At 36.6% G+C, this 12,801-nt stretch overlaps 1 protein-coding gene across 1 annotated transcript; it reads left to right on the top strand.

Moving 5' to 3' along the window:
• Positions 1–888: 888 nt before the first annotated feature.
• On the top strand, positions 889–7,121 carry LOC143042006 (uncharacterized). The gene has a single exon (XM_076214210.1). The coding sequence runs from the start codon at positions 1,620–1,622 to the stop codon at positions 2,649–2,651; it is 1,032 nt and encodes a 343-aa protein (XP_076070325.1). The 5' UTR covers positions 889–1,619; the 3' UTR covers positions 2,652–7,121.
• Positions 7,122–12,801: the final 5,680 nt, after the last annotated feature.

Genomic DNA, 12,801 nt, shown 5'->3' with positions numbered 1-12,801 from the left:
TTCCGGTGAAATGAATGTCACTGCCGGTCTAATATGATAGCTTCTTTCACACTGATTCCAAAAATATATAGTTTCTATATACTTTTGTATTTAGAATGGGAGATACATGGTCACTTCCGGTTTGTTGGAAGTCATTTTTAGTCTTCAGTAATCAGTTTATGTATCCATATGACAAAATATATGGATTCTGAGTACTTTTATACGAAAAAATTGCAAAAAAAGGTTACTTCCGGTTTTCTAAAGGTCACTTCCTGTAGTCATTTTTCAAGGTCATTTGTCATCCAACCTTTTGCACAAGGTCAAATGCCATTAAAATGCACTTAGTTGAAGTTATAATCAAATAACCTCATATCAAGACATTTCAGGGGCACTAACTCCTATTAGATGCTATTTAATTGTATCAGACCAAATGTAACATATCTTCATAACTATATAGCAATCATTTTGCACTTGTTCTTTAATATGTACCTTTTCAAGGGTTGGAGAAAATGCAAAAACATGGAAAATTCCGAATTTAGAACTTGACCTTGACCTTTGACCTTGACCCCATTTTCTAATAAAGGGCCTAGGGATCTCAAATAAATACATTCCAGGGTTATACGGTTGACGGTTTATTAGTTAATAACACATATTGAGAAAATAATTTTGTAAAGGTAGATAACTCCTATAAAATTTCATCGAATCGCTTCGATCCAAATAAGCCAAATTTTCCTTAGGATGTAACGAACAATTTGTAAAAAGAATTTTGTCGCTATCTTTTTTTGTTACAAAGGAGATGCACTCTGATGATAAACAGTGAATAGGGAGATAACTCTTACAAAGAAAAATGTTCGGCTTAGCAGGGTTAAATGTAAAAGCGCATAAACTGTACGATACAATAAGATTTATTCCTATGAAGAATAAATCCGGTTATCGGAGGAAAGTGGGCATACGTTTTGGGAGTTGTTCCGCTTTGTACACGTTATGGAATTAATATATTATAAGTGACGTTGATTATTTTAACCTTGATAACTGTGACGTCATTCATTCTTTCTTTCCCACGCCACAGCAGAGACAAGACGTAGAAAATTAGGTTCCGTATAAATTAACAAATGTTGTTTCAAAAGATAAAAAATTTGGTTGAATATTGAATTTTATCTATTTAACTTGGTATATTGAATGAATGTCTTTCAAAAAATCGTAATTTTATTGAAGTTTTGAAAGTTTGGAAGATAGGAAAAAGCACATGGTCTTGATCCTGTTAAGATATTTTTTAATTTGCCTTTCTCTTCTGTTAAGATAAACGAGAATTACTATGATATGTCATTGAGATTTTTATTTGTTTGTTCAATTCAGTTGAACTTATGAATTTCGTTTCCAGAAAATAGAAATGTTAACAGACTGATAAAAACTACGCACATGGTTTTATGACACGTGTCGCATGGACGTATGCGAATTGGAAACTATTGTTGTATGAAACTTTTACAACAGCTACGATGCGAGCAATTGGAAGTGAAACCAATAATGAATAAATGTAGATAAATAAATAAAAATAAATAAATAAAATATAACTTTTCAAAGGTGATTTCACTAATATTATTGTAGTATTTTTTAGTTTAAAAACCATACATCGTACAGAAATGGGGAAGACAGTGCGTATGTCGCAAAGGCCTTCTAAAAGTCCGTACGCAGCCAAGAAAAGGTTAAGGTCATCAGCACAGCAGTCCGACGAGGTTATATACCAAAGAGTACAGCCAAGGGATGTACCGGCACAGTTGGGAAACGGATCTAGTAATGTCGCTGGACAGCCTACTTCCACGCAAGTTTCAGCTCAGATGACTCCAGAACTTAGGAATGAAGTTATTCAGACGGTCAATGCCCTTGTTCACTCACCAGCTACTGTTACATCCCCTGATTCAATCAATGAAAGTCAACAATTGAATACAGGTATAACACCTAATATTTTACCAGTATATAGTGTAAATGATAATCTAGGTTTAAATGTTTCACAACAAACTCAGGACAAAATAATTAATGGTGAATATGTAGATTTAAGTATTTTGCTTACAAATGCAAGCACAGAGCAATCAAGTTCTTTAACTTTAGATACAAATGGACAGCTGGTTATCCAAGCAAAACCAAGTAAAAAGATTACTGATATTAGCACATGGATAGATGCTTTCCTAATTTACACAAGTATTTATGTTGGTGTGCATTTAGAAGACACACAAACTATTTTAAAATATATGTATTCGGTTAAGTTGGGTGCAAGTCGTTCAATTGGGCTAGGTTGGAAGGACTATGATCAACAGTTTCGTCTAAAGAAAGCTAGAAATCCAGCTTTGTCATGGGCTACAGTTGACCAAGAACTTTGGCTGTTATATATTCATACAGGGCAGTCAACTGCACCTAGTTCTGGGGTTAATATGGTTAACACATACAGGAAGTGTTACGAGTACAATAACAAAGGTGCATGTATGTTACCACAATGTCGATACATTCACAAATGTTTGAAATGCAATGGTTCCCATCCTGCCATCAATTGTAGGGTCCCTCAAAATGGGACTGGTTCACGAAGGGGTAATTTTCGTCCGTTCAATAGAACAAATTTCAGACAAACCGGAAGTGGAACAGATGCAGGTAGACAGATACCCTTTATCCGAAATACATAGGCTGTCAAAATCTCCAATTAAGGTCGAAGTTTTATTAAAATTGGTTACAAATTATCCTAATCAGGTGGACAAACAGATTTTATCTGATGGTTTTTTATATGGTTTTAAAGTGGGTTATGGAGGACCAAGGTTGCCTACAAATTGTCATAATTTAATTTCAGCATATCAAAACAAAAAAAAAAGAACTTGAAATTAAACTTTTAAAGGAGTTAGAGTCGGACCGAATTGCGGGTCCATTTTCATGCAGGCCATTCAAAAATCTACGTTTATCTCCAATAGGTCTTGTTCCTAAAAAACCGTCTGGATGGCGTCTCATTCATCATTTGTCATATCCATTTGGAAAAAGTGTAAATTCTTTTATTGATCCTCAGAATTGTTCTGTACAATACACTTCTTTTGACAAGGTTCTTGATACTATAAGTGAAATAGGACCAAAATCGCTGATGGGACGAATGGACGTGTCCTCGGCATTTAGATTGATACCATTACATCCCGATGATTTTGATTTATTTGGTTTTAAATTTGATGATAATTACTTTTTTCAAAAAGCGTTGCCAATGGGGTTAGCGGCTGCGTGTAATTTGTTTGAAAAGTTTGCCACTTTTGTTGAATGGTTGGTAAGGTTGAGATCGGGACAGGAATCTGTGGAGCATTATCTGGATGATTTTTTCTTTGTCGGGAAAGTAGATTCAAACAATTGTTTAATACTTATGAACACTTTTCAAAATGTTTGTACCGAAATGGGCATTCCTCTAGCGGAAGATAAAACTACTGGTCCATCAAGTAAAATAACTTTTCTGGGTTTAGAAATTGACACTATAAACATGGTTATAAGAATTCCGCTTGATAAGTTGAGAGAAACAAAAAAAAATTATCCTTCATTTTAAAAAGTAAAAAGGTTACACTAAAAGCGTTACAATCACTAGTTGGTTTATTGAATTTCTGCGCAAGAGCAATTCCTGCAGTGAGAGCTTTCAATAGACGCTTTTGTGACGCAATGTGTGGAGTAGTTAAACCAGAACATTTTATTCGAGTTTCTGTTAGCATGAAAGAGGATATACATATGTGGTTAACATTTCTAGAATTATTTAATGGAAGTTGTAAATTTGATAAAAATATCTGGTTGACAAATGAACAGTTAAATTTGTACACTGATAGTACAGGAAATTCCAAACTGGATGTGGAGTATTTTTTTCTGGAAAATGGGCATACTTTGATTGGCCCGTTCAATGGCACGAAACAGAAATAATGAAAGATATGACATTTTTAGAACTTGTACCAATACTATTGGCCATATATCTATTTACGTCCGAATTGAGGGACAAACAAATTATGTTTCACACAGATAACTGTTCTTTGGTTGCTATTTTGAATAAAAAATCATCAAAATCGAAACGAGTTATGCAGTTGGTTCGACCGCTCGTATTGCAAACAATGGTGTATAATATGCAATTTAAAGCATGCTTTATCGAAGGACGTCTCAACTGCATAGCAGATGCAATTTCTCGTAAACAGTGGGAAAGATTCAGAAGCATAGATCCAGCTGCAGATCCATTACCAAAACCAATACCACGAGATTTTCTGAGGCTGATATCGATGTTGAAATTAACAAACTAGTGGATTCTTCAGTATCAGTGAACACTAAAGAGACATATCGTACAGGTTTAGTGGTTTTCGAAGCGTTCCGTAAATTGTATAATTATGATATCATTTGGCCACCACTTTTATCGCATGTAACTACATTTATTGCTTATATGTCACTCAACAAAAGGGCTTATAGGACAGTTAATTGTTATCTGTCTGCAATAAATTTTCGTTGTAAGTCAATGGAACATTCTGGGTTTTCAAAAAATTTCCTGGTTCAAAAAATGGTTGAGGGTTTAAAACGTATAAACAAATCTAAAGATACAAGATTGCCAATTACAAAGGAAATATTAATACGTATCATTGATAAATTACCAAATGTTTGTTCTTCAAAATTTGAAGCAAGCTTGTTTTCATCTGCGTTTTCGTTGGCTTATCATGGGTTTTTTAGGATAGGTGAAATAGTACGCAATAAAAAGTGGCAGGCGCACCAAGTAATAGCAATTGAGAACGTTACACTGTCAAAGAAAGATTACATTGAAATTGCTAAAATTGTTATCCCATTCTCAAAAACTGATCAATATGGTCATGGTACAGTTATAGAAATAACGGAAACTAAACTAAAAGATTGTCCAATTTATTGGTTGAAAAATTATTTAATGCAAAGACCAAAGGTTAAAGGCCCCTTATTTTGTCACTTCGGAGGATGTCCAGTGACAAGGTACCAGTTTTCATGTGTTCTAAGTAAGGTTTTAATACATGTAGGGATAACCGATTCGGTTTCATTTCGAACACATTCTTTCCGTATCGGTGCTGCTTCAAGCCACTTTGAAAAGGGAACCTCTGAAGAAGAGATAAAGAGACTAGGTCGCTGGAAGTCAAATGCATTTAAGGGGTACATTCGTTAACTAGTTGCAAAGTACGACAAGATCTGATATTGATTTTCTTTCAAAAAACTTTAAATTCAATTAATGCAAAATTTATGTACACCAGCTTGTTAAATATCCAATTAACAAATTTACAATTCATACTTTTTTATTAGATGAATCTTCAAGTCAACAAGAACTCAATTCAATTTGGGTTGTTGGGTCTTCGATTGTAAAACATGCGTTTATAGAAGCGAAAAGATCATTTGATGGCTGTAGTTTAGGACTACATAGAAAAAGTTACAGGGTATGGTGGCAAGGTAAAGGTGGCATGAAATGGGGGGAGCTTGTACCAAGAATAAAATTTCTTCTGCAAATTGAATCCCCTCCTAAAATTTTAGTTATACATTGTGGTGGTAACAGTATAGGGGCTATATCACTCTTTGATTTTAGAGAAACCTTGAGGTCTGATATTATGAAATTACACGAAATGCTTCCACAAACAAAAATTGTGTGGTCCCAGATTCTCCCGCGTTTTAAGTGGAGATATGGTAAAAACCAACAAGCAATGAATATAGCAGCCACAAGAATTAATAACTTTGCCGCTTGGCTATGTATACAATTGGGAGGGTGTTACATAAAATACCCGGAAATATCATATAACAATCCCGGAATGTTCACATCTGACGGCGTTCATTTATCTGATTTGGGAAATTGTTTTTTCTTATTTCATTTACAGGCTTATTTAATGAATATGGTCATTTAAAAGTACGGTCACGGCGGTTGTGTTATGTCGCTACCGCATTTGTGGCGGTGGTCGAACTCAGTGTCCAATAACACTCGGAATAGCCACTGAATTCGACCATATGGCGAAAATAGCGACACAACATCTACAAATATATTAGGCTTCTTATAATGGAATTATGTATCCGCTGAGCTTCTGTTTCCCAGGGCCAGCATCCGATATATTTTGGAAGCAATAATGTTAATAAGGATATTATGTTGATATATAAGAAAATGACATTATAAGGAATAACAATAAGGTGGAAATAAGCAATAAGGAATGGACAATAATGTGGAAATAAGGAATGGACAATAAGGTTTAATTATATTATATACATGTACTAGGGACTTGCCAATTATGTTTCTCGGCAGTCCCATTCTTTGTGAAGCCGTGGCCGTACAATTTTGTACTTTTGCCAAATAAATATTTCTTACTTTATATTTGTATGTCATTTTGGCCCAACGTTGTCTCAGATAATAAGATTTATTCCTATGAAGAATAAATCCGGTTATCGGAGGAAAGTGGGCATACGTTTTGGGAGTTGTTCCGCTTTGTACACGTTATGGAATTAATATATTATAAGTGACGTTGATTATTTTAACCTTGATAACTGTGACGTCATTCATTCTTTCTTTCCCACGCCACAGCAGAGACAAGACGTAGAAAATTAGGTTCCGTATAAATTAACAAATGTTGTTTCAAAAGATACCCACCCACCCACCACTTAAATGTAATTAATATGTATATATGTTATATCATGTTGTTCGATGTTCTGCTGTTTTTGTTCTATTTTTCAGGTTGAAAAGATTGTTAGTTTATTTCAATTATAATCCCAGTCCTTCGTCACGGCTTCAGACAAAGACTTCCAGACTTCCACCATTTGGCGAAAATAGCGACACAACATCTACAAATATATTAGGCTTCTTATAATGGAATTATGTATCCGCTGAGCTTCTGTTTCCCAGGGCCAGCATCCGATATATTTTGGAAGCAATAATGTTAATAAGGATATTATGTTGATATATAAGAAAATGACATTATAAGGAATAACAATAAGGTGGAAATAAGCAATAAGGAATGGACAATAATGTGGAAATAAGGAATGGACAATAAGGTTTAATTATATTATATACATGTACTAGGGACTTGCCAATTATGTTTCTCGGCAGTCCCATTCTTTGTGAAGCCGTGGCCGTACAATTTTGTACTTTTGCCAAATAAATATTTCTTACTTTATATTTGTATGTCATTTTGGCCCAACGTTGTCTCAGATAATATGAGAAATATCTAAGCGACATATTGCGAAACAAACATTTGTCGCAATATCAATATTAGGCGGAAGAAAAAAAAAAAAAAAAAAAAAAAAAATAATAATCAGAAGAAATACAATAGGTCTTTCCACAGAAAAGTGGAAAGACCTAATAATTAAAAACCAATTGTTCAGAGAACAATTGAAAGTCTTTCCACACCAAAGAAATTATGATAATAAGATAGTTTCTTCATACTGATGCGATTAATAATGGTTTAATTATATTTTTGAGTGATATAAGGGAAATAATATGTAACTTCCGGTGAAATTAATGTCACTTCCGGTCTCATATGATAGCTTCTTTCACACTGATTCCAAAAATATATAGTTTTTATATACTTTTGTATGTAGAATAGGAGATAATTGGTCACTTCCGGTTTGTTGGAAGTCGTTTTTAGTCGTCAGTAATAAGTTTATGTATCTGTTCAAGACCCATTTTTACCTTTGGGCATTTACTAATATTTACTTTTATTTCAACAGTTTTTATTATGACTGAAAATATATTGCAGTTCATGACTTTTAGTTAAACAGTGCACTGGCCGATATTTTTTCATCAGAGTAAGAGATTAAACCTTACGTTCCGGAATGGACACATCTTATTATGTACGTATTCCGGTCATCTTTACTGTCCATATCAATCATATTTTATCCTGCACCCCGAAGTAAGTTTCAGCTGGCCACGATGGTTTCATGATGGGTACAAGACAGAAACAAATATGTAATTGTACTGTCGTGTGCTTTTCGCAAGTCGGTCGTGTTTACAAAACTTTGAATTTTTCGACAAAACTAAGGACATTCTTATCCCAGGAATAGATTACCTTAACCGTATTTGGCACAATATTTTTGGAATGTTGGATCCTCAATGCTCTTCAACATTGTACTTGTTTGGCTTTATAAGGATTTAGCTCTGAGCGTCACTGGTGAGTCTGATGTAGACGAAACGCGCGTCTGGCGTATTAAATTATAATCCTGGTACCTTTGATAACTTTTTTCATATCAACTACTTGTTTTTGAATAAAAGCGTAAACCGTATCAGTGAATCAAAATTAATTCCAAAAATATGCCATCATTAATCACCTGACAACACTATCGTATTTAGCATATCTGTTTAAAGTTTGGTAATGACGACATTTTTGCGCTTTGTAAAGAATATTACCTGATACAAGATACATTATAGGATGTGAAATACCTGAACATACAAATGTACGAGATGTCTGCTTGCTGTTTACGAATATGTATTTTGATTTCTTAGCAATGACTTCTAACATTCGATGATAGAACTATAAGTTGATTATATTTGTCTTCTTCATTTTTTTTATTCGATATACTTAGAATTATTCGAAAAAAAATCATTTGAATTCCAATAAAAAAGTTGTTAAAGTGTGGAACACTTCGTCAAACGATATGGTCACTGGCGAACTTGGCACCATTCACCAGAACTTACCATTTCGTCTACATAAGACTCACCGTGAGGAACACTCCGTCAAATTATATGGTCACTGGCGAACTTGGCACCCTTCACAAACACTTACCGTTAGGAACACTCCGTATAATGATATTGTCACTGGCGAACTTTACACACTTTACAAGCACTTACCGTGAGGAACACTCCGTCACATGATATAGTCACTGGCGAACTTAAAGTGAGGAACACTCCGTCAAATGATATGATCACTGTCGAACTTTAAGTAAGGAACACTCTGTCAAATGATATGGAACTGGCGAACTAAAAGTGAGGAACACTTCGTAAAATGATATGGTCACTGGCGAACTTAAAGTGAGGAACACTTCGTCAAATGATATGGTCACTGGCGAACTTAAAGTCAGGAACACTCTGTCAAATGATATGGTCGTTGGGGAACTTAAAGTGAGGAACACTTCGTTAAATGATAATTATGGTCGCTGGCGAACTTAAATTGAGGAACACTCCGTCAAATGGTATGGTCACTAAGGAACTAAAGACAGGAACACTCTGTAAAATGATAAGATCACTGGCGAACTTAAAGTCATGAACACTCTGTCAAATGATATGGTCACTGGCGAACTTAAAGTCAGGAACACTCTGTCAAATGATATGGTCACTGGCGAACTTAAAGTGAGGAACACTCCGTCAAATGATATGGTCACTGAGGAACTTAAGTCAGGAACACTCTGTCAAATGATATGGTCACTGGCGAACTTAAAGTCATGAACACTCTGTCAAATGATATGGTCACTGGCGAACTTAAAGTGAGGAACACTCCGTCAAATGATATGGTCACTGAGGAACTTAAGTCAGGAACACTCTGTCAAATGATATGATCACTGGCGAACTTAAAGTCAGAAACACTCTGTCAAATGATATGGTCGTTGGGGAACTTAAAGTGAGGAACACTTCGTTAAATGATAATTATGGTCGCTGGCGAACTTAAATTGAGGAACACTCCGTCAAATGGTATAGTCACTAAGGAACTAAAGACAGGAACACTCTGTCAAATGATATGGTCACTGGCGAACTTAAAGTCATGAACACTCTGTCAAATGATAACGTCACTGGCGAAATTAAAGTGAGGAACACTCCGTCAAATGAAATGGTCACTGAGGAACTTAAGTCAGGAACACTCTGTCAAATGATATGATCACTGGCGAACTTAAAGTCAGAAACACTCTGTCAAATGATATGGTCACTGGCGAACTTAAAGTGAGGAACACTCCGTCAAATTGTATGGTCACTGGCAAACTTAAAGTCAGGAACACTCTGTCAAATGATATGGTCACTGGCGAACTTGAAGTCAGGAACACTCTGTCAAATGATATGGTCGCCGGCTAACTTAAAGTGAGGAACACTCCTTCAAATGGTAGGGTCACTGGCGAACCTAAAGTCAGAAACACTCTGTACAATTATATGGTCATTGGCAAACTTAAAGTGAGGAGCACTCCGTGAAATGATATGGTAACAGAGGAACTTTAGTCAGGAACACTCTGACAAATGATACATTGTATGATCCCTGGCGAACTTAAAGTGAGGAACACTCCGTCAAATGGTATGGTCACTGGCGAACTTAACGTCAGGAATACTCTGTCAAATGGTATGGTCACTGGGGAATTTAAAGTCAGGAACATTCTGTCAAATGATATGGTCACTGGCGAACTTAAAGTCAGGAATACTCTGTCAAATGATATGGTCACTAGCGAACTTAAAGTCAGGAATACTCTGTCAAATGAAATGGTCACTGGCGAACTTAAAGTCAGGAACACTGTCAAATGATATGGTCACTGGCGAACTTGAAGTCAGGAACACTCCCGTCAAATGATATGGTCACTGGAGAACTTAAAATGAGGAACACTCCGTCAAATGATATGGTCACTGGCGAACTTAAAGTCAGGAACACTCCCGTCAAATGATATGGTCACTGGCGATCTTAAAATGAGGAACACTCCGTCAAATGATATGGTCACTGGCTAACTTAAAGTCAGGAATACTCTGTCAAATGATATGGTCACTGGCGAACTTGAAGTCAGGAACACTCTGTCAAATGATATGGTCACTGGCGAACTTAAAGTCAGAAACACTCTGTCCAATTATATGGTCATTGGCGAACTTAAAGTGAGGAGCACTCCGTGAAATGGTATGGTCACTGAGGAACTTTAGTCAGGAACACTCTGACAAATGATATGATCCCTGGCGAACTTAAAGTCAGGAACACTCTGTCAAATGATATGGTCACTGGCGAACTTAAAGTCAGGAATACTCTGTCAAATGATATGGTCACTGGCGAACTTAAAGTCAAGAACACTCTGTCAAATGATATGGTCGCCGGCGAACTTAAAGTGAGGAACACTCCTTCAAATGGTAGGGTCACTGGCGAACCTAAAGTCTGAAACACTCTGTACAATTATATGGTCATTGGCGAACTTAAAGTGAGGAGCACTCCGTGAAATGATATGGTCACAGAGGAATTTTAGTCAGGAACACTCTGACAAATGATATGATCCCTGGCGAACTTAAAGTTAGGAACACTCTGTCAAATGATATGGTCACTGGTGAACTTAAAGTGAGGAACACTCCGTCAAATGGTATGGTCACTGGCGAACTTAACGTCAGGAATACTCTGTCAAATGGTATGGTCACTGGCGAACTTAAAGTCAGGAATACTCTGTCAAATGATATGGTCACTGGCGAACTTAAAGTCAGGAATACTCTGTCAAATGATATGGTCACTGGCGAACTTAAAGTCAGGAACACTCTGTCAAATGATATGGTCGCCGGCTAACTTAAAGTGAGGAACACTCCTTCAAATGGTAGGGTCACTGGCAAACCTAAAGTCAGAAACACCCTGTACAATTATATGGTCATTGGCAAGCTTAAAGTGAGGAGCACTCCGTGAAATGATATGGTCACAGAGGAACTTTAGTCAGGAACACTCTGACAAATGATACATTGTATGATCCCTGGCGAACTTAAAGTGAGGAACACTCCGTCAAATGGTATGGTCACTGGCGAACTTAACGTCAGGAATACTCTGTCAAATGGTATGGTCACTGGCGAACTTAAAGTCAGGAACACTCTGTCAAATGATATGGTCACTGGCGACCTTAAAGTCAGGAATACTCTGTCAAATGATATGGTCACTGGCGAACTAAAAGTCAGGAATACTCTGTCAAATGAAATGGTCACTGGCGAACTTAAAGTCAGGAACACTGTCAAATGATATGGTCACTGGCGAACTTGAAGTCAGGAACACTCCCGTCAAATGATATGGTCACTGGAGAACTTAAAATGAGGAACACTCCGTCAAATGATATGGTCACTGGCGAACTTAAAGTCAGGAACACTCCCGTCAAATGATATGGTCACTGGCGAACTTAAAATGAGGAACACTCCGTCAAATGAACTTGAAGTCAGGAACACTCTGTCAAATGATATGGTCACTGGCGAACTTAAAGTGAGGAACACTTCGTCAAATGATATGGTCACTGGCGAACTTAAAGTCAGGAACACTCTGTCAAATGATATGGTCGTTAAGGAACTTAAAGTGAGGAACGATTCGTTTTATGATAATTATGGTCGCTGGCGAACTTAAATTGAGGAACACTCCGTCAAATGATATGGTCACTTAGGAACTAAAGAGAGGAACACTCTGTCAAAGGATATGATCACTGGCGAACTTAAAGTCATGAACACTCTGTCAAATGATATGGTCACTGGCGAACTTAAAGTCGTGAACACTCTGTCAAATGATATGGTCACTGGCGAATTTAAAGTGAGGAACACTCCGTCAAATGATATGGTCACTGAGGAACTTAAGTAAGGAACACTCTGTCAAATGATATGATCACTGGCGAACTTAAAGTCAGAAACACTCTGTCAAATAATATGGTCACTGGCGAACTTAAAGTGAGGAACACTCCGTCAAATTGAATGATCACTGGCGAACTTAAAGTCAGGAACACTCCGTCAAATGATATGGTCACTGGCGAACTTGAAGTCAGGAACACTCTGTCAAATGATATGGTCGCCGGCGAACTTAAAGTGAGGAACACTCCTTCAAATGGTAGGGTCACTGGCGAACCTAAAGTCAGAAACACTCTGTCCAATTATATGGTCATTGGCGAACTTAAAGTGAG

This window comes from Mytilus galloprovincialis, chromosome 8, assembly GCF_965363235.1.
Source record: "Mytilus galloprovincialis chromosome 8, xbMytGall1.hap1.1, whole genome shotgun sequence".
NCBI classification, from domain to species: domain Eukaryota; kingdom Metazoa; phylum Mollusca; class Bivalvia; order Mytilida; family Mytilidae; genus Mytilus; species Mytilus galloprovincialis.
This window is presented reverse-complemented; position numbering and strand designations above follow the sequence as displayed.

Bases quoted from the DNA above. Each gene is read 5' to 3' on its own strand.
- LOC143042006 (XM_076214210.1), top strand. From the start codon at position 1,620: ATGGGGAAGACAGTGCGTATGTCGCAAAGGCCTTCTAAAAGTCCGTAC.